The 25,652-nt window shown below is 52.8% G+C and overlaps 2 protein-coding genes across 2 annotated transcripts in view; one reads left to right on the top strand and one right to left on the bottom strand.

Moving 5' to 3' along the window:
* The window catches only part of LOC142464214 (ankyrin repeat and BTB/POZ domain-containing protein 2-like), a 96,547-nt gene extending 81,967 nt beyond the window's left edge, over positions 1–14,580 (bottom strand). Inside the window, exons 1-2 of the mRNA XM_075567582.1 lie at positions 14,471–14,580; positions 14,065–14,389 (exon numbers count right to left, since the gene is read on the bottom strand). The gene's annotated coding sequence lies outside the window, so the exon portion shown is untranslated. The remainder of the gene's footprint in view (positions 1–14,064; positions 14,390–14,470) is intronic.
* On the top strand, positions 150–23,140 carry TFIP11 (tuftelin interacting protein 11). The gene is made up of 13 exons (XM_075567577.1): positions 150–268; positions 3,612–3,817; positions 5,649–5,799; positions 7,241–7,397; positions 8,472–8,599; positions 8,875–9,027; positions 13,006–13,512; positions 13,881–13,984; positions 14,640–14,808; positions 18,548–18,791; positions 20,095–20,237; positions 20,896–21,061; positions 22,279–23,140. Exons 2-13 carry the CDS (start codon positions 3,618–3,620, stop codon positions 22,632–22,634), a joined length of 2,478 nt encoding a protein of 825 aa, XP_075423692.1. The 5' UTR covers positions 150–268; positions 3,612–3,617; the 3' UTR covers positions 22,635–23,140.
* The last annotated feature ends 2,512 nt before the right edge of the window (positions 23,141–25,652 follow it).

Below are 25,652 nucleotides of genomic sequence, written 5' to 3'. Positions count from 1 at the left end.
GGGGGGGGGGAGTCTCACTCACTGGGGGGGGGCAGTCTCACTCACTGGGGGGCAGTCTCCCTTACTAGAGGGGCAGTCTCACTCATTTGGGTATGTGTGAATCATGCCCCGGCTGTCCGAGGCCCCTACAGAACTACAACTCCCGGCATGCCGTGCGGCAGAATTCGGGAGTGTAGACGTCACGCGGTGGTCGGGGCTTCCGGTGTGTTCTCGCGGTGTTTTGTTCTGCGCCACGCTTAATCACCAGGCAGCGCCGGACACATCTGTGGTAACTATACCAACTGCCCTGCCCTCCCCCCCCAATATCACACCCCAACATCAGAGGGGCCCTGTCCCCCCCATAATCAGAGGGGCCCTGTCCCCCCCCCAACATCACACCCCAGAATCAGAGGGGCCCTGCCACCCCATAATCACAAGGGCCCTGTCCCCCCCCATAACACCCCATAATCAGAGGGGCCCTGCCTCCCCATCACACCCCATTATCAGAGGGGCCCTGCCTCCCCCATCACACCCCATAATCAGAGGGGCCCTGCCTCCCCCATCACACCCCATTATCAGAGGGGCCCTGCCTCCCCCATCACACCCCATAATCAGAGGGGCCCTGCCTCCCCATCACACCCCATAATCAGAGGGGCCCTGTCCCCCCCCCCATAACACCCCATAATCAGAGGGGCCATATCACCCCATCTCACCCTGTGATCAGAGGGATGTCACCCACAAGCTGCTTACCCCATCACAACACGTTTTGCTCTGATACCAAAAATGTAATGGTCTAAGCATGGCATCACTGTGATCCTCTAAACCCATCAGTGACTCTGCAATGTCCTCCACAGCACCGCTGTAATCCCATAAACCCGACACAGAACCATGTGAATAATACCGATCTCGGCACGGCGCTGGGCTCCGTATTATTTAGGCGTCTGTACAGGCGGCTCTAATTAAATCATTACAACTGTCATCTGTGATTGTAATGATTAGTGAGTAGAGTTCCACAGAGAGACCTTATTACCCCATCCTGTTCCACAGAGAGACCTTATTACCCCATCCTGTTCCACAGAGAGACCTTATTACCCCATCCTGTTCCACAGAGACCTTATTACCCCATCCTGTTCCACAGAGAGACCTTATTACCCCATCCTGTTCCACAGACACCTTATTAGCCCCATCCTGTTCCACAGACACCTTATTACCCCATCCTGTTCCACAGAGAGACCTTATTACCCCATCCTATTCCAGAGAGACCTTATTACCCCATCCTGTTCCACAGAGAGACCTTATTACTCCATCCTATTCCAGAGAGACCTTATTAGCCGCATCCTGTTCCACAGAGAGACCTTATTACCCCATCCTATTCCACAGAGACACCTTATTACCCCCATCCTGTTCCACAGAGACACCTTATTACCCCATCCTGTTCCACAGAGAGACCTTATTACCCCATCCTATTCCACAGAGACAGCTTATTACCCCATCCTGTTCCACAGAGAGACCTTATTACACCACAGCACTTTTTCCCTCACCTACTGTCTCTGTAAGTCTCCCACCATACCTCTTAGATTGTAAGCTCTTCGGGGCAGGGATTTCCTTTCCTATTGTCTGATTTTGCTGCACTTATTGTATCATTTTAATTCCCTGTACTGTATTCTTTGTGAAGCGTTGAGTACACTTTTGGCGCTATATAAATAAAGACATACAATACAATACCCCCATCCTGTTCCACAGAGACCTTATTACCCCACCCTGTTCCACAGAGACCTTATTAGCACCATCCTGTTCCACAGAGACACCTTACTACCCCCATCCTGTTCCACAGAGATGCCTTATTACCCCATCCTGTTCCACAGAGACACCTTATTACCCCATCCTGTTCCACAGAGACACCTTATTACCCCATCCTGTTCCACAGAGACCTTATTACCCCATGCTGTTCCACAGAGATACCTTATTATCCCATCCTGTTCCACAGAGACGCCTTATTACCCCATCCTGTTCCACAGAGACCTTATTACCACCATCCTGTTCCACAGAGAGACCTTATTACCCCATCCTGTTCCACAGAGACCTTATTACCCCATCCTGTTCCACAGAGACACCTTATTACTCCATCCAGGACGGTTCTCACCACAGCACTTTTTCCCTCACCTACTGTCTCTGTAAGTCTCCCACCATACCTCTTAGATTGTAAGCTCTTCGGGGCAGGGATTTCCTTTCCTATTGTCTGATTTTGCTGCACTTATTGTATCATTTTAATTCCCTGTACTGTATTCTTTGTGAAGCGTTGAGTACACTTTTGGCGCTATATAAATAAAGACATACAATACAATACCCCCATCCTGTTCCACAGAGACCTTATTACCCCACCCTGTTCCACAGAGACCTTATTAGCACCATCCTGTTCCACAGAGACACCTTACTACCCCCATCCTGTTCCACAGAGATGCCTTATTACCCCATCCTGTTCCACAGAGACACCTTATTACCCCATCCTGTTCCACAGAGACCTTATTACCCCATGCTGTTCCACAGAGATACCTTATTATCCCATCCTGTTCCACAGAGACGCCTTATTACCCCATCCTGTTCCACAGAGACCTTATTACCACCATCCTGTTCCACAGAGAGACCTTATTACCCCATCCTGTTCCACAGAGACCTTATTACCCCATCCTGTTCCACAGAGACACCTTATTACTCCATCCTGTTCCACAGAGACCTTATTACCCCATCCTGTTCCACAGACACCTTATTACCCCATCCTGTTCCACAGAGACCTTATTACCCCATCCTGTTCCACAGAGAGACCTTATTACCCCATCCTGTTTCACAGAGACCTTATTACCACCATCCTGTTCCAAAGAGACACCTTATTACCCCATCCTGTTCAACAGAGAGACCTTATTACCCCATCCTGTTCCACAGAGACCTTATTACCACCATCTTGTTCCACAGAGAGACCTTATTACCCCCAACTTGTTCCACAGAGAGACCTTATTATCCCATCCTGTTCCACAGAGAGACCTTATTATCCCCATCCTGTTCCACAGAGAGACCTTATTATCCCATCCTGTTCCACAGAGAGACCTTATTATCCCATCCTGTTCCACAGAGAGACCTTATTATCCCATCCTGTTCCACAGAGAGACCTTATTATCCCATCCTGTTCCACAGAGAGACCTTATTACCCCATCCTGTTCCACAGAGACACCTTATTACCCCATCCTGTTCCACAGAGAGACCTTATTACCCCATCCTGTTCCACAGAGAGACCTTATTACCCCATCCTGTTCCACAGAGAGACCTTATTACCCCATCCTGTTCCACAGAGACACCTTATTACCCCATCCTGTTCCACAGAGAGACCTTATTACCCCATCCTGTTCCACAGAGACACCTTATTACCCCATATCAGGACGGTTCTCGTACCATCCTGGACCATATAAACTACCTTTGCCATGAGGGGACGACGCCTGTAAAAGCTGGCCTTGTAACACCTCCAGCACATGGCACTGTGCTGTAACTTCCTGTACAGGTTATCACATGGGCCTCACCGTTCTTACGTGACTCTTTATCTGTGGTATGACCGTGGTGTTTTTTTTACTCTGTACACACAGGGCACCATGTCTATGTCCCACCTCTACGGCAAAGATGAGGACAGTGACGGCGTGGAGATGGAAAACTTTGAGATCACCGACTGGGATCTACAAAATGAGTTCAACCCCAACCGCCGGCGCCACTTTCAAACCAAAGAGGAGGCGACCTACGGCATGTGGGCGGAGCGGGACTCGGATGACGAGAGACCCAGCTTTGGGGGGAAGAAGTAAGTCCAGGTCACCACCAGAAACTCTCGCTTGCCAGTAATGACCGTAGACAATTGGTGGCGTAGACAATTGGTGGCGTTTATAACCCAACGTATTAACACACAGACGGGTTCTCGGTCTCGGGGCAGGAAATGGGCTCTTAAAATATGGCTTTTACTTGGCATGGAAAATGGAATGAATGTTTCGAAAGTAACAGGCGGAGGCCTACTAATTATCTCGCTTACTCACCGGGAGGGGGGCTAATGGATCTCCCTGAACAAGGAAATCTCTGGATTTTCTAACCTTGTTTAATTCAGATTGGGACTTGGCATTTAGATGCAGTGTTATCCAACCGTTGGTATCTACCTATATACCTATTTACCCCCAGACTGTGTAATGCAACAGGCATAAGCTTGGTGGGTAAGTAGCAAAAGGTGACACTGAGTGCTTCCACTGCAGCCAGGGATTCTGGGTAATGACATGCAAATGAGCATTCTATGCAAAGAGATAATGGGGACAGGCAGGGTTGCAGACCTTTATGAGGCGTATAAATGTGCTCACAATGTGGTATTACTATTTGCATATGTATAGTTTAAATCTGCACACACACCAAGCACTTGTGTATAAATGTCTTATGTTTATTTGGATCCCGCCTGTTTCAGAAGACTCGGTTGTCCGTTGGTGTTCAGGTCCGGCACCCTCACCGCTGGGCACATAAATAATTACAGGAAGTGTGATGTGGACTGGAACGCAAACAGGTCAATGTACGCAAAAGTGATTCCTTCACTCAAATAAATCCAATATTAATACAAAAAGAGCGTCATCACAAAAAGGGAGTTGTCACAAAATTCCTACAGCAAATTACGTCGCAACACTGGTTTTTCAGGCCCTGCCCCCCTTCCGGACCAGGCCCCTGGCTTCCCCCCTTCCGGACCAGGCCCCTGGCTTCCCCCCTTCCGGACGAGGCCCTGGCTTCCCCCCTTCCGGACCAGGCCCCTGGCTTCCCCCCTTCCGGACCAGGCCCCTGGCTTCCCCCCTTCCGGACCAGGCCCCTGGCTTCCCCCCTTCCGGACCAGGCCCCTGGCTTCCCCCCTTCCGGACGAGGCCCTGGCTTCCCCCCTTCCGGACGAGGCCCCTGGCTTCCCCCCTTCCGGACGAGGCCCCTGGCTTCCCCCCTTCCGGACGAGGCCCCTGGCTTCCCCCCTTCCGGACGAGGCCCCTGGCTTCCCCCCTTCCGGTCGACGCCCTGGCTTCCCCCCTTCCGGACGAGGCCCCTGGCTTCCCCCCTTCCGGACCAGGCCCCTGGCTTCCCCCCTTCCGGACCAGGCCCCTGGCTTCCCCCCTTCCGGACGAGGCCCCTGGCCTCCCCCTTGCTCTCGAGGCCCCTGGCTTCCCCCTTGCTCTCGAGGCCCCTGGCCTCCCCCTTGCTCTCGAGGCCCCTGGCTTCCCCCTTGCTCTCGAGGCCCCTGGCTTCCCCCCTTCCTGACCAGGCCCCTGGCTTCCCCCTTGCTCTCGAGGCCCCTGGCTTCCCCCCTTCCTGACCAGGCCCCTGGCTTCCCCCCTTGCTCTCGAGGCCCCTGGCTTCCCGTTCACTTTTTTCTGATCATACTGTTTTCGTATTATTGGATTTTGGTTAAATGAGTCACTTTTGCATACATTTACTTGCTGTTTTTACTTTTTTGAGTGCCGGTCCCATTCTTATTAATGTCTTGCTAAGCCATTGCTGCTGAGAGGGCCCACAATGATAAGGAATTGCCGTGGGAATACTGCCGAGAGACGGGCAGTGGTTGCCCCTTAATAAATCCAGCTGATTGGTCCTTCTGACCCAGATGTTTCTTGTTTCCTCCCCAGGTCCCGGGATTATTCTGCCCCTGTAAATTTTATCAGTGCTGGAATCCGCAAGCCCGCAGCAGAGGAGAACGCAGAGAGTGGCTCTGACGATGAAGTCCCAGCACGGAGAGATGATTTACATAAGGAGTTCGAAGCAAAAAAGCTGAGGACGGTGAGCGGGCGTCAGGGAGCGTCGGGGGGTCCGTGGCAGTTATAATCCATCTCCTTCAGGACTGGAGGTGCCAGCATCATATTGTAAACACGTTACTGGCATTTCTGGGACAAAACAAGCTGACCCTTCCCATTGTCAGCAGTAGGATTGATCTTTGACGTTCTCACCCTGGTATATTTCTGGGATATTGGGATAAAGGGCTGACTTGTTACAGAATCTCTGTAAAGGAAGGTGTCTGTCCTATCAAAGGTCATTTTTTTTAATTAGATTTTTTTTGTTATGTTTTATTGATGGAGAAATCGGTAGTTGCACTAGTAGTAAAACTACATTTATTTATAAAAATGTGTTACCAGGAAGTAATACAGTGCGAGTTACCGCTCGTTCTCACGTATGTCCTGGGCGCAGCGTTATGATGACACATGGTTACAAATACATAGTTACATTAAGTGAGCAGGGTTATACATTCTATACAAGGCATTGCATGCGCAGTAAGGCCGCGCTTATAGTGCCGACGACGCAACGCTGATGTCTTGCGGTCGCTGGAAAAATCAAACAAGTGACTTCCAGCGATCGCAGCCAAGCCTCCGCGTCGCTCCTACTATAAGCGCACGCGACGGCGTCAATACATTTGGTGTGACGTCGCCGTCGCCGGCACTATAAGCGCGGCCTAAGAGATAATATATATTATAGACGTATGTAACAGCTAGAGATAATACATGTTATAGGCGTATGTAACAGTTACAGACCAAATGAAAATGTGAGACCGCCTTAGTTATGAAAGAATTTAGACTGCTGGCGGCTGTGAGAGTCTCCGGTAGCCTGTTCCAGTTTTGGGGTGCACGGTAAGAGAAGGAGGAGCGGCCGGATACTTTGTTGAACCTTGGGACCGTGCGCAGTCTTCTGGAGTCAGATCTCAGGTGAAAAGTGCTGCATGTGGTAGGGGGGAGGAGCTTGTTCAGACAGGCGGGTGGTCAGAATCACGGGAGTGGGTGATATCACGGTAGTGGGTGATATTATTCCTGTGGCTTTCGTATGCTGCGTGATAAAGTCTAATGAACACAAATTGGGGACCACAGTAAAAAGTCTTTGGATTCCATTACAAAGATTTGGTTATCAAAAAAATGGCTAGCACTCCAAAAATACTACGTACCATGGGAAGGTGCGCTAGTACAGATCAGACTCTGACACAGATCCTTAGCCCAATATCTGCAACAATACAGAAGAGTACCAGGTACCATGCAAATCAGAGCAAATTAAAAATATGATTTTGTTCACAAATCAACGGAGGAAAAAAGCAGCAACGGTCCATCCATTGTAAGCCACATTCACAGGGCGGGGAGATACGTGGTCATTCGCCCCGTAACCTTTTGGGTCGCACGACCCTTCATCGGCCAGAAACGTGGTTAATCCGAGTCCTGTTTTTGTATTGCTGTTTTTGCAGGGCGGGAACTTTAGACCTTCACAGAAAACGTTTGCAGGAGGAATCAAGTCCAACAGTGACTTTGGTTCCTGGGAGCGGCACACCAAGGGAATCGGGCAGAAACTCCTGCAGAGGATGGGTTACGTGCCCGGGAGAGGCCTGGGGAAGAACGCTCAAGGTACGGAGCGCGCGTGCGAGGCCGGGGTACGGAGCGCACGTGCGAGGCCGGGGTCCGGAGCCCTTTCCCTGGGGGGTGCAGCAGGACAGGGCTGTCTCCCCCGCTCTGCAGAGCATGCTTTCTAACCACTGCCACACGCATTGTCCGTGTATTTAATGGCCGGTAACGATGTTCCTGCCGTCACAGCTGTTATTGTGTCTCTCGGGTAAAAGGTTAGTTAGTGAGCTCCTTAGGCCAGAGACTCACCACGAATTAAACATGTCCTTGGCTTTACTTTCCCAGGGAAGCTATCCCCCTCCGCATAGCAAGGAGCTGCACCCTACAGTAATAACCCGATTATCCCGCTGATAAAGCAACAATACTACATCCGCGCCCCCTTTTTAGATATGTAAAGCGTGTGACAATGTATAATCCTACATTCTTACCTACGCTGGCAATCGTTGGGTGTTCCTGTTATACATCTGTAACAATCCTGATTGTGTGCCTAACATAATGGGCGCCTTTCAGTTTCAATCAATCCTTTGGTCATTGTAACTCAGCAGCTACAATGTATTCTTATATTACTAAGGTAACATGATCTGATGTTACAGTTTGCAGCTCAAACTGCTGGGAATATTGGCAACATATGATCACAAACAGGAAAGTGTCCCAAACATCTTGCCCTGATGGGGAGGTGGGTTAAAGCCTGCGATAGAAATCAAAGGATGCTCAGTATATTAAAACTCATTACAAATGGCATTAAGAGTTGAATAAAAAAACAAACAAAACAGTCACTATTATCTAATACTACAGAACTGATTTATTTAAATAAAACATATAAGATTTCCCGTGATGTTCCCGCTGCGAAGTTGCACAAATGAGCCAAATCCTGATTTAGCGATTCGCGCGTTTCAACACGGTCCTAACCCCACTGTAGGGTCGTGTTGCTAGTGCGTGCGTCGGGCAGCGTTGCCTCGCACGGGATGCCTGATGCAATACTAAAAGACACAGAATCCGAACACGGGCGCAGGCTTTCATTTCGTCTCGTTCGCTGGCACAGAGACGAGGCTGAAGGTTTAACTGTCTTCCTCGCAGGAATCATCACCCCTATTGAGGCCAAGCAGCGGAAAGGTAAAGGGGCGGTGGGTGCGTACGGCTCCGAGAGGACAAAGCAGTCGCTGCAGGATTTCCCAGTCGTGGATTCTGAGGAAGAGGAGGAGAAGGTGAGACGTGGGCAGACTCGCATTAGGAACTTCAGTGGGCCGTGCGCCCTTTCACTGGCGCCGCTTCTAGGCATTGTATGGACCTGGCTCTCACTCGGCCCCTATGGATGAATATTTAATGTTCTTGGCACTCGTAGTGTCTTATTACACCCAAACCGCGGTTTCCAGCTCCACGCCAGTTAAACTCTCCCACCTGCAGCAGGCCACGAGCAGTCAGTCCCGTGGTCTGCGTGGCTCGGGGGTGATCGTGCCTAACGCGTGACTTTGTTGTGCAGGATTTTCAGAAGGAGCTGAGCCAATGGCGGAAGGACCCAAGCGGAGGCAAGAAGAAGCCCAAGTACTCCTACAAGACGGTGGAGGAGCTGAAAGCCAAGGGCAGGGTGGGAAAATCCATCTCTGCTCCGCAGAAGGAAATATCCCAGGTCAAGGTCAGTGCTGCTGCCGCCCACAGATCCGTGCTCGGGAATCTTAGGTCACATGATTGTGCCTAGAATGTTCTAGAAACACAGGGCGACACTTACTTTGCGCAGCTGGAGCGCGAGGAGAAGTGCTATACACAGGGAGCCTGGGTTACGTATGGGGAAGCATCAGTATAGGAACCTGTCCGGGGAGAAGCTTATCTGCTCCCTACTGCACTTGCACTAAAGCTGCTCCCAGGTGCTTGGGAAGCGATCGGTTCTGTTCAAAGGGGCTGAAATCTTGTCCAGTGAAGGGAAGCTGCATAATGAGTAAGGGTCCCAGAGACAGAGAAAGAGGTGAATCCAGACACTAATTATGTGCCCAGTAATGTACCCACACTGGGAACACACAGAAGGATACACATCAAGGGTTCATTAGGGTTTTATTTAAAATGAAGTATACCAAACCTGGTTACATATACAGGTGGCCCCGGGAACTGCGTGTATACGCAAACATCTTACAAATGGGCTGTGTCCTTGATATTTGCTGCCGTCCCTGATTCACCTCTTTGCAGCTATTAAGAGCGCAATGTGTCACCTCCATTAAATGATTAATTACAGCAATTAGAGACGGTGCTAATTACTTCAGTCATTTTCTAATGAAACCCGGCAGTTACACACCGAGAACGAAGAGAAAAACATCCGGCGTTTTCTTTCTTCTCCAAGAATTGCGTTTTCTAGGAAACGGTCTTCCTCTCGCTTCGGAGGATTGGAGTCCCTATTCCAAATGAATGAAGCTGAAGTCTTCCCCAGTAAGGGGAGCCCGGCTTCATTCTACAATAACTGATCTCATGAGCTGATCCGCCTGAATGAGTTTTTATCATGTTTGTTTGAGCACATTTGGGTAGAACACCTTTACTTCATCACTTTGGGGAGAAGTGCGCAGAATACGGGGTCCCATTCACTAACCTCCGACACGGGGCGTTGCACTATGATCCCACGATAACGCTCATCGCGTGGCAGGTAAAGTGGGATCACGCTGCAATAACCCGGACTGGGTGTGGGTGAATCTCCCCCATTGTTTCCGTGGTAATTGAGTGGCCGTGGTGAAGCCACGGGCGGGGGAGCGGAGTTTGCGGGCACCTTAGTCGTGTAATGTTTTCTGCCCTGTGCGCTCAGCATTGCGCGCCCCTGCTGTCCTTTCCTTGTAGAGACGTGATTGAGGCCTTTATGATTAATGGTGAAATCTTAAAAAATCCAAAGTTATTGGGGTCTCTGCATCGTGTGATTGTTTTAACGGCCGTGAGCGTTTGCGATCTCTCGTGTGTCGTACGGACTCCGGGAATTGGCGTATTTTCACAGCGCTCGGATGTGTATTTTCAGAAACCCTTTATTGAACGTATATTTAATTTGCAGACCCCAAAACCAGCATTTCCGGCCAATTTATGTGCTCTGCAAATACTTACAAACTGAAGGCAGATATTTCCAGGGCGCCTCAGCCTTAACCATAAAGGACCCGTTCTATCAATACATTCTGCAACTAACTAACCAACCCGTTCTATCAATACATTCTGCAACTAACTAACCAACCCGTTCTAACAATACATTCTGCAACTAACTAACCAACCAACCCGTTCTATCAATACATTCTGCAACTAACTAACTAACCAACCCGTTCTATCAATACATTCTGCAACTAACTAACTAACTAACCAACCCGTTCTATCAATACATTCTGCAACTAACTAACCAACCCGTTCTATCAATACATTCTGCAACTAACTAACCAACCCGTTCTATCAATACATTCTGCAACTAACTAACCAACCCGTTCTATCAATACATTCTGCAACTAACTAACCAACCCGTTCTATCAATACATTCTGCAACTAACTAACCAACCAACCCGTTCTATCAATACATTCTGCAACTAACTAACTAACCCGTTCTATCAATACATTCTGCAACTAACTAACCAACCCGTTCTATCAATACATTCTGCAACTAACTAACCAACCCGTTCTAACAATACATTCTGCAACTAACTAACCAACCAACCCGTTCTATCAATACATTCTGCAACTAACTAACTAACCAACCCGTTCTATCAATACATTCTGCAACTAACTAACCAACCCGTTCTATCAATACATTCTGCAACTAACTAACCAACCAACCCGTTCTATCAATACATTCTGCAACTAACTAACTAACCAACCCGTTCTATCAATACATTCTGCAACTAACTAACTAACCAACCCGTTCTATCAATACATTCTGCAACTAACTAACTAACCAACCCGTTCTATCAATACATTCTGCAACTAACTAACCAACCCGTTCTATCAATACATTCTGCAACTAACTAACCAACCCGTTCTATCAATACATTCTGCAACTAACTAACCAACCCGTTCTAACAATACATTCTGCAACTAACTAACCAACCCGTTCTATCAATACATTCTGCAACTAACTAACTAAGCAACCCGTTCTATCAATACATTCTGCAACTAACTAACCAACCCGTTCTATCAATACATTCTGCAACTAACTAACCAACCCGTTCTATCAATACATTCTGCAACTAACTAACCAACCCGTTCTATCAATACATTCTGCAACTAACTAACCAACCCGTTCTAACAATACATTCTGCAACTAACTAACCAACCAACCCGTTCTATCAATACATTCTGCAACTAACTAACTAACCAACCCGTTCTATCAATACATTCTGCAACTAACTAACTAACCAACCCGTTCTATCAATACATTCTGCAACTAACTAACTAACCAACCCGTTCTATCAATACATTCTGCAACTAACTAACCAACCCGTTCTATCAATACATTCTGCAACTAACTAACCAACCCGTTCTATCAATACATTCTGCAACTAACTAACTAACCAACCCGTTCTAACAATACATTCTGCAACTAACTAACCAACCAACCCGTTCTATCAATACATTCTGCAACTAACTAAGCAACCCGTTCTATCAATACATTCTGCAACTAACTAACTAACCAACCCGTTCTATCAATACATTCTGCAACTAACTAACTAACCAACCCGTTCTATCAATACATTCTGCAACTAACTAAGCAACCCGTTCTATCAATACATTCTGCAACTAACTAACTAACTAACCAACCCGTTCTATCAATACATTCTGCAACTAACTAAGGAACCCGTTCTATCAATACATTCTGCAACTAACTAACTAACCAACCCGTTCTATCAATACATTCTGCAACTAACTAACTAACCAACCCGTTCTATCAATACATTCTGCAACTAACTAAGGAACCCGTTCTATCAATACATTCTGCAACTAACTAACTAACCAACCCGTTCTATCAATACATTCTGCAACTAACTAACTAACCAACCCGTTCTATCAATACATTCTGCAACTAACCAACCAACCCGTTCTAACAATACATTCTGCAACTAACTAACCAACCCGTTCTATCAATACATTCTGCAACTAACTAACCAACCCGTTCTATCAATACATTCTGCAACTAACTAACTAACCAACCCGTTCTATCAATACATTCTGCAACTAACTAACTAAGCAACCCGTTCTATCAATACATTCTGCAACTAACTAACCAACCCGTTCTATCAATACATTCTGCAACTAACTAACTAATCAACCTGTTTTATCAATACATTTTGCAACTAACCAACCCGTTTTATCAATACATTTTGCAACTAACCCGTTCTATGAATTCATTCTATAACTAACCCGTTCTTTGAATACATTCTGTAAGTAACCCGTTCTTTGAATACATTCTGTAAGTAACCCGTTCTTTGAATACATTCTGTAACTAACCCGTTCTTTGAAGACATTCTGTAACTAACCCGTTCTTTGAATACATTCTGTAACTAACCCGTTCTTTGAAGACATTCTGTAACTAACACCGCATCACGTTGGGTATCTGTAAGAGTTGTGTGTAGTGTGCACACTGACGGGTTCCTCCTGCTCCTCTGCTCAGGTGATCGATATGACTGGCCGAGAGCAGAAGGTTTATTACAGCTACAGCCAGATCTCCCACAAGCACAACATCCCAGGAGAGTCCACTCCGCAGGGGCAGAAGGAGGACAAGCCTCAGGGCTTCATCCTGCCCGAGCTGGAGCACAATCTGCAGCTGCTCATCGACATGACTGAGCAGGAGATCATCCAGAACGACCGGCAGCTGCAGTACGAGAAGGACATGGTGGTGAACCTCTCCCACGAGCTGGAGAAGTTGACCGAGGTCCTGGGGCGAGAGGAGACCACCATACACAACCTGAGCCAGGTGCTGCAGACGGTGGAGGAGTGTGAGCTGAGGATGCAGCCGCAGTGCAAAGACCCGCTGACGCTGGAAGAGTGCGCGCACGTCTTCGAGACGCTGCAGGACAAGTACTACGAGGAATACAAGATGTCAGAGCAGGCAGACCTGGCGGTGGCCATAGTCTACCCCCTGATGAAAGAATACTTCAAAGACTGGGACCCGCTGAGGGTGAGGAAAGAGGGAGCCTGCAGGGGAGGGCAGAAACGGGAGTAGTGGGGAGTAGAGAATGGAGGGGGGATGCAGAGAACCTCCTCCCAGCAGAGGAGGTTTGGGGCATTTTAAAAAGCACATGGGAACCATTTGGGATCAGGAAATAAGAAAAAGGTAAAGATGCAGAAGGGTCTCCGGTTACAGAGTATGTGGCGAAAGTATCCTCCTCACCCATCGGTTATTCGGTGTGTATAATACATTGTAGGCCTCGTCAGCTCTGCCGTGGGTATAAAGCGGTGAGTCTTTCCTACCCCAGAACGTCACGCTAGGGAGCCTCTCCCTTAATCCCACCGGTCAGACGATCTTTGCTCTCTCTCCCTATGTAGGACCCTACGTACGGCATTGACGTCCTGACCAGGTGGAAGAACCTGTTAGAGGAAGGTCACCTGTCCCACAGCGCACAGGACGCAGCCATGGATCCCTACCACCGGTAATCCCCAGTAACCGCCGCTGGCCGACACACTTACATTAAGGGATCTATCAGAGTTACTAAAAAAAAGACTTGAGTACCTTTTTGTAGAGAGGAAGAGGTTAAGCTGATCACTCCTGTAATAGTTGTAGCCTAGTAGATCCCTTGGCTTGCTGGTACTAGCACCCGAGGGAGCCCGCTGTGGAAGTCCAAACAGATAAAGGGTGAGCACAACGGTCTTATTGCAGTAGAACACTTATTATGCCATAGTGGCAAAAATCAACGTTTCGGGCTCATGGTGAGCTGCCTTCGTCAAGGCCACTGCCTTGCATTGCCACGTTGTCTACTGCCCTAGCTTTAAGGCACGTTCTATTTGGCAATAAGACCTTTGTAGAGGGAAGACACGGACAGAGTTTAACATGAAACCTAAAAGAAAGGGAAAGCGTTAAACTGATGAAATTGGTAACATGACGACGTTTTCAGAACACATTACAGTTTAAAACTAACCTTAAATTGGGTGCATGTTTTCATGATCTGTAGTGTGGGTGTCGTCTCCCTTCCATGACATCACCGTGTCACAATGAGGCGAGCGTCTCCTCTGCCGGGGTTGGTAACATTCCTGGGGGGGATTATCTGGGATTACTGATGAATCACGCCTTTCCGTCTGCCCTTCCAGACTCTTATGGGAGATGTGGCTCCCATTCCTGAGAACGATCATCTCCCAGTGGCAGCCCAGGAACTGTGCCCCCATGGTGGATTTCTTGGACTGCTGGGTCCACCTGGTTCCGATTTGGATTCTGGATAACATTTTGGATCAGCTAATTTTCCCCAAATTACAGAAAGAGGTGAGGGGTTTTTTTTGGATACCTCAGTACTGCTCTAGTCTGCAGTGCAACGCCTAACCAGCAGCCCCAGAACTGTGTGACTAAAGACCCGATACCCAGGAACCGCTTCCTGTCGCTGATCCGTCCATGTTTTATATGAGGTGGGAGCAAGCAGGTGGGGTGGAGAGAGAATATATTGGCTTTTTCACGGTCACATCAGGCTGCTCTCCCTCTCCACCTCCAACCCCCCCCCCCCCCCCCGGTCACGTCGGGCTGCTCTCCCCCCTCCACCGCCCGGTCACGTCGGGCTGCTCTCCCCCTCCACCGCCCGGTCACGTCAGGCTGCTCTCCCCCTCTACCGCCCGGTCACGTCGGGCTGCTCTCCCCCTCCACCGCCCGGTCACGTCGGGCTGCTCTCCCCCTCCACCGCCCGGTCACGTCGGGTTGCTCTCCCCCTCCACCGCCCGGTCACGTCGGGCTGCTCTCCCCCCTCCACCGCCCGGTCACGTCGGGCTGCTCTCCCCCTCCACCGCCCGGTCACGTCGGGCTGCTCTCCCCCTCCACCGCCCGGTCACGTCGGGCTGCTCTCCCCCCTCCACCGCCCGGTCACGTCGGGCTGCTCTCCCCCTCCACCGCCCGGTCACGTCGGGCTGCTCTCCCCCTCCACCGCCCGTCACGTCGGGCTGCTCTCCCCCTCCACCGCCCGGTCACGTCAGGCTGCTCTCCCCCTCCACCGCCCGGTCACGTCGGGCTGCTCTCCCCCCTCCACCGCCCGGTCACATCGGGCTGCTCTCCCCCCTCCACCGCCCGGTCACGTCGGGCTGCTCTCCCCCTCCACCGCCCGGTCACGTCGGGCTGCTCTCCCCCTCCACCGCCCGGTCACGTCGGGCTGCTCTCCCCCTCCACCGACCGGTCACGTCGGGCTGCTCTCCCCCTCCACCGCCCGGTCACGTCGGGCTGCTCTCCCCCTCCACCGCCCGGTCACGTCGGGCTGCTCTCCCCCCTCCACCCCCCGGTCACGTCGGGCTGCTCTCCCCCTTCACCGCCCGGTCACGTCGTGCTGCTCTCCCCCTCCACCGCCCGGTCACGTCGGGCTGCTCTCCCCCTCCACCGCCCGGTCACGTCGGGCTGCTCTCCCCCTCCACCGCCCGGTCACGTCCGTCTGCTCTTTCCCCCAAACCCCCCTCCACCTCCCGGTCACATCGGATTGCTCTTCCCCCCCAGTCACGTCGGGCTGCTCTCCCCCTCCACTGCCCGGTCACGTTGGGCTGCTCTTTCTCTCCCCCCCCTCCCCCACACCCTGGTCACATCTGACTGCTCTTCCCCTCCTTTCCCCCCCCAGTCACGTCGGGCTGCTCTCCCCCTCCACCGCCCGGTCACGTCGGGTTGCTCTCCCCCTCCACCGCCCGGTCACGTCGGGCTGCTCTCCCCCCTCCACCGCCCGGTCACGTCGGGCTGCTCTCCCCCTCCACCGCCCGGTCACGTCGGGCTGCTCTCCCCCCTCCACCGCCCGGTCACGTCGGGCTGCTCTCCCCCTCCACCGCCCGGTCACGTCGGGCTGCTCTCCCCCTCCACCGCCCGTCACGTCGGGCTGCTCTCCCCCTCCACCGCCCGGTCACGTCGGGCTGCTCTCCCCCCTCCACCGCCCGGTCACATCGGGCTGCTCTCCCCCCTCCACCGCCCGGTCACGTCGGGCTGCTCTCCCCCTCCACCGCCCGGTCACGTCGGGCTGCTCTCCCCCTCCACCGCCCGGTCACGTCGGGCTGCTCTCCCCCTCCACCGCCCGGTCACGTCGGGCTGCTCTCCCCCTCCACCGCCCGGTCACGTCGGGCTGCTCTCCCCCCTCCACCCCCCGGTCACGTCGGGCTGCTCTCCCCCTTCACCGCCCGGTCACGTCGGGCAGTTCTCCCCCTCAACCGCCCGGTCACGTCGGGCTGCTCTCCCCCTCCACCGCCCGGTCACGTCGGGCTGCTCTCCCCCTCCACCGCCCGGTCACGTCGGGCTGCTCTCCCCCTCCACCGCCCGGTCACGTCGGGCTGCTCTCCCCCTCCACCGCACGGTCACGTCCGTCTGCTCTTTCCCCCAAACCCCCTCCACCTCCCGGTCACATCGGATTGCTCTTCCCCCCCAGTCACGTCGGGCTGCTCTCCCCCTCCACTGCCCGGTCACGTTGGGCTGCTCTTTCTCTCCCCCCCCTCCCCCACACCCTGGTCACATCTGACTGCTCTTCCCCTCCTTTCCCCCCTCAGTCACGTCGGGCTGCTCTCCCCCTCCACCGCCCGGTCACGTCGGGCTGCTCTCCCCCTCCACCGCCCGGTCACGTCGGGCTGCTCTTTCCCCCAAACCCCCCTCCACCTCCCGGTCACATCGGATTGCTCTTCCCCCCCAGTCACGTCGGGCTGCTCTCTCTCCCCCGGTCACGTCAGGTTGCTCTAACCCCCACCGGTCACGTCGGGCTGCTCTTCTCCCTCCCTCCAGGCCCCCCCCCCCCCCCCCCCGGTCACGTCTAGTTGCTCTATCCCGCCCACCGGTCACGTCAGTAATGGAATTATTTTGAATTATAGCGATTTATCTTGCAGTGTGCGGAACTGCGCATCCTGCCCCGTAGTAATGTGATAGGGTTTGTGACTTCCACCCCTTGTATGATCAGAGTGCTGGTCTCGTGAGATTACTGGAAGTCTGAAGGGTTCTGCTTTGATATCAGTCGCTTCCATCCTTGCTATGTGTGGGACCTGTTATCACAGGAGAGGTGGATTCCTATAATAACCCAAGGTAAACGGAATCGGACGTGGCATCACAGTGTAACGCCTGTATGCCCGCAGACCTGGCCGGTTCCCAGAACTGAGGTGGGTAAGGGTATAACACGCAGTGAGGGCGTGCCCGTAGTGTGGTAAGGTGCGTTGCCGGGCCTGGTGAGTAAGGGATAACGATATACTTGCTACGTCCGGGGTGCCAGAAGTCCGAGGGTAATTGTCCAAGAGCCGTGGGTCAGGAGCAGGAGAAAGCAGCGTAGTGAGGTCCAAAGCCGAGTCCAGGGGTAGCGAGGTACACGTAGTCAAACAGAGCCGAGATCAAATCCAAAGGAATCCAACAGGGGCAGGGACCGGAACAAGAGCTGTAACAGAGAACAGAGCTTGGCATAGACAGCTGCACACAGGAGTCACAGAGGAACTATGCAGAGCGAGGAAGGAGAGGGCAGACTGGGGTTATAAAGGAAGGAGGACCAATGGTAGGAAGGGGTGGAGCGGAGGCCTGTCTGAGCGATCCCAGGGATAGGTCCAGGTGAGCAGGGAGGGGGTCAGAGAGATGAGTAGTTGAAAATCGCCTGCAGCCGATGGGGGGCGGAGCCAGCGGCACGGGAAGACGAGTAAGAGGATTGGTTGCGCGCGCACTCTGTAAGGTTGTCGTGCGCGCGCCCCGGCTGCGCGCGGGAGGGAGTGGCGTGCGCCGCGGAGGAGCGGCATGGCTTGGGAGCAGGAGAGGTAAGGAGCCGAGGGAGCGGGGGACCGGAGCGAACAGCCGCACGGGAAGCTGAGGTGACGGGGAGGCGCTGAGAGGCGCGTGTCCCCTGATCCCTCACACACAGAATATGTAACAGGTTACTGAGGACGGCAGATGCCACGGGCCCCGAGTACCACTACCTGTTAAATACTGTGGGTGCTGATCCTATTGTTGGTACTTCTTTGTGTAAACCCTGTGCCTCACTGCTGGGGGTGACTGGCAGAATCCTCAGACTCCCCTCCCTTGTGTTCCTCTGAAGGTTGAGAGCTGGAACCCTCTGACAGACACGGTTCCCATCCACTCGTGGATACACCCCTGGCTGCCCTTGATGCAGTCCCGGCTGGAGCCGCTGTTCTCACCCATCAGGAGCAAGCTGGCCAGCGCCCTGCAGAAATGGCACCCCAGCGATTCCTCTGCCAAGCTTATCCTGCAGCCCTGGAAGGAGGTGTTCACCCCAGGCTCCTGGGAGGCCTTCATGGTGAAGAACATTGTACCCAAGTTAGGTGAGGAGTCATTGGTCTGAGACATTACTCTGTGACCCAGGTCCTGAGTATTCCCAGACTTCCTGTGCACAATTAATAGTGTGTATATAATTACTACGTGGAAATGGTTTCTCTCTCTTTTCTTCCCCCTTTCTGTGTGTGTGTGTCACTTCTCACCCGCCTGCCTCCCTCTTTCTGCAGGGCTGTGTGTGTGTGTGTGTGTGTGTGTGTGTGTGTGTCACTTCTCGCCCGCCTCCCTCTTTCTGCAGGGCTGTGTGTGTGTGTGTGTGTGTGTCACTTCTCACCCGCCCGACTCCCTCTTTCTGCAGGGCTGTGTGTGTGTGTGTGTGTGTGTGTGTGTCACTTCTCGCCCGCCTCCCTCTTTCTGCAGGGCTGTGTGTGTGTGTGTGTGTGTCACTTCTCACCCGCCTGCCTCCCTCTTTCTGCAGGGCTGTGTGTGTGTCACTTCTCACCCGCCTGCCTCCCTCTTTCTGCAGGGCTGTGTGTGTGTCACTTCTCACCCGCCTGCCTCCCTCTTTCTGCAGGGCTCTGTGTGTGTGTCATTTATCACCCGCCCGCCCTGCTCCCTCTCTCTGCAGGACAGTGTGTGTGTGTGTGTGTCATTTCTCGCCCGCCCTGCTCCCTCTCTCTGCAGGACAGTGTGTGTGTGTGTGTGTCATTTCTCGCCCGCCCTGCTCCCTCTCTCTGCAGGACAGTGTGTGTGTGTGTCATTTCTCGCCCGCCCTGCTCCCTCTCTCTGCAGGACAGTGTGTGTGTGTGTGTGTGTCATTTCTCGCCCGCCCTGCTCCCTCTCTGCAGGACAGTGTGTGTGTGTGTGTCATTTCTTGCCCGCCATGCTCCTTCTCTTTGCAGGACAGTGTGTGTGTGTGTGTGTGTGTGTGTCATTTCTCGCCCGACCTGCTCCCTCTCTCTGCAGGACAGTGTGTGTGTGTGTATCACTTCTCACCGCCCGCCTCCCTCTCTCTGCAGGACAGTGTGTGTGTGTGTGTGTGTGTGTGTGTATGTGTGTCACTTCTCACCCTCCCGCCCTGCTCCCTCTCTCGGCAGCACTGTGTGTGTGTGTGTCACTTCTCGCCCGCCCGCCCTGCTCCCTCTCTCTGCAGGACAGTGTGTGTGTGTGTGTGTGTGTGTGTATGTGTGTCACTTCTCACCATCCCGCCCTGCTCCCTCTCTCGGCAGCACTGTGTGTGTGTGTGTCACTTCTCGCCCGCCCGCCCTGCTCCCTCTCTCTACAGGACAGAGTGTGTGTGTGTGTGTGTGTGTGTCACTTCTCACCCTCCCGCCCTGCTCCCTCTCTCGGCAGCACTGTGTGTCGGAGAGTTTGTAGTTAATCCTCACCAGCAGCACATGGAGATGTTTCACTGGGTGATGGATTGGCAGGGGATGGTCTCCTTGTCCAGCCTCGTGGGGCTCCTGGAGAAGCATTTCTTCTCAAAGTGGCTTCAGGTGAGTCCCGTAGATCAGACACTGCCCTTACCGGGGTTCTGCTCTCACTGTATTATTCTGCCACGTCCTCACCGACGCGATCTGCTGCAGTGGTAACGGCCACTATCCAAATAAAGGAAAACAAGGCACATTACTTCTTCTGGCCAGTTAGCAAGATCTCTTATACTTGCTCTGGAAAAGGGATGCCCAACTCCAGTCCTCAAGGGCTACCAACAAGTCAGGTTTTCAGGATATCCCTGCTTCAGCACAGGTGGCTCAATCAGTGGCTCAGTCGAAGACTGTGCCACCTGTGCTGAAGAGCTACCTGTGATGTCTTCGATTGAGCCACTTGTGCTGAAGCAGGTATATCCTGAAAACCTGACTTGTTGGTGGCACTTGAGGAGCGGAGTTGAGCACCCTTGCTCTAGAACCAACCTGAAGGACGGAAACTCTATACATAGCCAAACCTTGCACTAACCGCATCGCTTCCATCCTCGCCTCGCACGTTCACCTGGTGCTGATTTCTCATGTTTCCTATATTTGAGTTGCTGGTGACGCAGTTTGCGCAGCGACTTGTAAGGAGAACCGGAGAGAGACAGCATGGAACTCACCGTAACTTTCCTGTATCTTCTCCCGCCAGTTTGGGGTTTAGCTGATGTTCCCGCTGCTTTGTTCCCAGGTTCTGTGTTCCTGGCTCAGTAACAGCCCTAACTACGAAGAGATCACCAAGTGGTACCTGGGATGGAAGTCCATGTTCTCGGACCAGTTGCTGGCCCATCCATCCATGAAGGACAAGTTCAACGAAGCCCTGGACATCATGAACAGAGCTGTCTCCTCCAGTGTTGGTGAGTGGATTCTCCCTGCAAACAGATGCAATGTGGCCCTCTCCATTACTCCCGCCCTCGGCACTTACCGGGGCTGCCTTAGATCAGCTGGGTCAATTCCAGTCTACAAGCCCCCCCCCCCAATAGGTTAGGTTTTCAGTATATCCCTGCTTCAACACAAGTGGCTCAATCCGTCTTTGACTGAGCCTCTGATTGAGCCACCTGTGCTGAAGCTGGGATAGTCTGAAAACCTGACCTGTTGAGGGGGCTTGAGGACTGGCGTTGAGCCCCCCTGCCTTAGATTGTACAGGTAGTCTTCTTCATCTTCGGAACTTGCAGCTAAATTGGAATTTGTAAGTGGGGAGTTCAGACGTAAACTTTATCTCTAAGGCAGAGATTTCTAGATGGGGTTAGTGAGTCATCCACCCAAATAACACCTGTACTGGCGGACCCCAAGCAGTATAGCGGGGTCCTGAGCCCGTGTGGGGACTGGGCACATAGTTAAGGCCCCAAACTGCACCTTAGCGTGAGGGGTATCGCCGTCACTTACAGCCGGAGCTTCCAAAGTCACTCCCCACAATGCTTTGCACCCACAGCAGCAGGGCATTGTGGGGCGTGACTTTGGAAGCTCCCGCAGGGAGTGACCGCTATACCCCTCCATGCTGACTGCACACACTGAGGGGCAGTTTGGGGGATTATTAAGCGTGTGTTCCCCCCCACGGGCTCAGGACACTATACTGCCTGGGATACACACACAGGTTCTGATAAGCAGCAATGCAATTTATTATTATTTTATTATTATTATTAATTTATAAAGTGGCATCACCCCCATAACGTGGGCATCACCCCCCCCTTCTCTGCATAACGTGGGCATCACCCCCCCCCCCTCCCCACTCTCGGCATAACGTGGGGCATCCCCCCCCCCCCCCCTCCCCACTCTCGGCATAACGTGGGCATCACCCCCCCCCCCCTTCTCTGCATAACGTGGGCATCACACCCCTCCCCACTCTCGGCATAATGTGGGCATCACCGCCCCCCCACTCTCGGCATAACGTGGCAGTAATCTGCTTCCCTTATTAGAAATGCAATCACACTCGGGTATCTGGTCGTTCATTCAGTGAGTGACCTGTGACCTCGCCCCCTGTGCTGCCCGATGAGATAGCGGTTAATGTATTGGCGGTGCCCACTGGCGCGGCTCGGAATAAGACTCACTCTTGTCTCTGGTTCTCGTGTCCCAGGTGCATACATGCAGCCTGGCGCCCGGGAAAGCATCGCCTACCTGACGCAGACGGAGAGGAGGAAAGACTTCCAGTACGAGGCCATGCAGGAGCGGCGTGACGCGGAGAGCATCGCGCAGAGGGGCATCGGAGCTGCCGCCGCCGCCATGCCAGTGAACTTCAAGGACCTGATCCAAACCAAGGCGGAGGAGCACAACATCGTGTTCATGCCTCTTATTGGCAAGCGGCACGAGGGGAAGCAGCTGTACACCTTCGGCCGCATCGTGATCTACATAGACCGGGGTGTTGTGTTTGTGCAGGGGGAGAAGACCTGGGTGCCCACATCCCTACAGAGCCTCATAGACATGGCCAAATAGGACGGGCTGTGCGTGTGCTCTGCGCTGCTCCTGGATGCTACATGGAACTGCTTTTGAGCCATCTGGCAGTGAAGAGGTTAAGGCACGAGTTCTCAACTTGCGTCCAGGTGGCTCAGTCCAAGACTCGGCCACTGATTGAGCCACCTGTGCTGAAGCAGGGATATCATGAAAACCTGACCGGGGGGGCCTTGGGTTAAGAGACAGCAGAGGGGAGGCTTCACATGAAGAGGAGGGGGCCTCTGGCTTCACATGAAGAGGAGGGGGCCCTCTGGCTTCACATGAAGAGGAGGGGGCCTCTGGCTTCACATGAAGAGGAGGGGGCCCTCTGGCTTCACATGAAGAGGAGGGGGCCTCTGGCTTCACATGAAGAGGAGGGGGCCTCTGGCTTCACATGAAGAGGGGGCCCTCTGGCTTCACATGAAGAGGAGGGGGCCTCTGGCTTCACATGAAGAGGAGGGGGCCCTCTGGCTTCACATGAAGAGGAGGGGGCCTCTGGCTTCACATGAAGAGGAGGGGGCCTCTGGCTTCACATGAAGAGGAGGGGGCCCTCTGGCTTCACATGAAGAGGAGGGGGCCCTCTGGCTTCACATGAAGAGGAGGGGGCCCTCTGGCTTCACATGAAGAGGAGGGGGCCCTCTGGCTTCACATGAAGAGGAGGGGGCCCTCTGGCTTCACATGAAGAAGAGGGGGCCTTCTGGCTTCACATGAAGAGGGGGGGCCCCTCTGGCTTCACATGAAGAGGAGGGGGCCCTTTGGCTTCACATCAATATGGGGGGCGCCCTCTGGCTTCACATGAAGAGGAGGGGGCCCTCTGGCTTCACATGAAGAGGAGGGGGCCCTCTGGCTTCACATGAATATGGGGGGCGCCCTCTGGCTTCACATGAAGAGGGGGTTTCGGTGTGGCTGATTTCAATCTGCCTACAAATACAAATGAACGCGCAGCAAAACATGACAAACATGGCTCACACGCCACTCACATGGCCGTTTGTTTTTATATCCGGTTCTTTGCCGTGTGTCATCTTCCTCTTCATCCGGTAAACCAAATCACGAGGCGTTTCTCAGCCGCTCCCGGAGGGGAAGAGGCTGGTTCTCTGTGTATTTGGTACAGATTTTGTTTTATTTGTACAATAAACTGAACAGGTCCTTGTTGTTTGGGACACTTGTGTTTACGTATGTAACATGTGAGGCCGCTTACTGCTCCTGCCACTGGCTCTGTTGAGTAGAATTGCCAACTACTTGTACATGGCCCGGATTCTGACGACGTGGCATTAAAGGGGTTAAGAAATACAAGCATGGCGGCTGGAGGGGGGGGGGGTTGTTACTAATTAATGGCTGCTCTACAGCTGCTGGTGGCTAATTGTGGGCCTCAGAAAGCAACATATTGGGATCCCAATACCTTTTCCAATCAGTCGGCGATGGAGGAACACGCGGATTCGCATGGAATCCATATTCCCCGGGGCTTACATTACCTGCCACAACGTAAGATTGTTGAATACTATTTTACATCCTTGTGTCGATTTTGCATTTGTTTTTATTCACATTGTGCGCAGTGTTCTGGCGAAATCGAGGCCGTTCTATCGGAGAACGCGCGGTCCCCGCGCTTCGGCCTGGAGGAGTTTATTGCTGGGATGAAACGGCCGCGCTGTAACTGGGGAGGATAATGCAGCCACATATCTTTCCAGGTTCTCTGGAAGGCGGAACAAAGATACGCACATATACAAGGCACCATGAAAGAATTAATTACAAGGCAAAATGAAAGAATTAATTACAGTGAAATCGTCCTCCGGTTGCCATATATTATTTACAAAAGTCCCTCTCCTCCGTGCATGTCCGTGTGCATACTGTGGGTTGGTCAGATTTCGGGGTCCCTGTGCATGTCCGTGTGTATACTGCGGCTGGTCAGATTTCGGGGTCCCTCTCCTCCGTGCATGTCCGTGTGTATACTGCGGCTGGTCAGATTTCGGGATCCCTCTCTCCCGTGCATGTCCGTGTGTATACTGCGGTTGGTCAGATTTTGGGGTCCCTCTCCCCATGTGCATGTCCGTGTGTATACTGCGGCTGGTCAGATTTTGGGGTCCCTCTCCCCCGTGCATGTCCGTGTGTATACTGCGGGCTGGACAGATTTCAGGGTCCCTCTCCCCGTGTATATCCATGTATATACTGCGGCTGGTCAGATCTCGGGGTCTCCCCCGTGTATGTCTGTGTATATACTGCGGCTGGTCAGATTTCGGGGTCCCTGTGCATGTCCATGTATATACTGCGGGCTGGTCAGATTTCAGGGTCCCTCTCCCCGTGTATGTCCATGTATATACTGCGGGCTGGTCGGATCTCGGGGTCTCCCCCGTGTATGTCCATGTATATACTGCGGGCTGGTCAGATTTCAGGGTCCCTCTCCCCTGTGCATGTCCGTGTATATACTGCGGCTGGTCAGATTTCAGGGTCCCTCTCCCCCGTGTATGTCCATGTATATACTGCGGGCTGGTCAGATTTCGGGGTCCCTGTGAATGTCCATGTGTATACTGTGGCTGGTCAGATTTCAGGGTCCCTCTCCCCGTGCATGTCTGTGTGTATACTGCGGGCTGGTCAGATCTCGGGGTCTCCCCCGTGTATGTCCATGTATATACTGCGGCTGGTCAGATTTCGGGGTCCCTGTGCATGTCCATGTGTATACTGTGGCTGGTCAGATTTCAGGGTCCCTCTCCCCGTGTATGTCCATGTATATACTGCGGGCTGGTCAGATTTCGGGGTCTCTCTCCCCCGTGCATGTTCGTGTGCATACTGTGGGCTGGTCAGATTTCGGGGTCCCTCTCCGGTGCATGTCCATGCGTATACTGCGGGCTGGTCAGATTTCAGGGTCCCTCTCCCGTGCATGTCCATGTATATACTGCGGGCTGGTCAGATCTCGGGGTCTCCCCCGTGCATGTCCATGTATATACTGCGGGCTGGTCAGATCTCGGGGTCTCCCCCGTGCATGTCCATGTATATACTGCGGGCTTGGTCAGATTCTCGGGGTCTCTC

The sequence above is a fragment of the Ascaphus truei genome, chromosome 12, assembly GCF_040206685.1.
Source record: "Ascaphus truei isolate aAscTru1 chromosome 12, aAscTru1.hap1, whole genome shotgun sequence".
Classification (NCBI taxonomy): Eukaryota; Metazoa; Chordata; class Amphibia; order Anura; family Ascaphidae; genus Ascaphus; species Ascaphus truei.
This window is presented reverse-complemented; position numbering and strand designations above follow the sequence as displayed.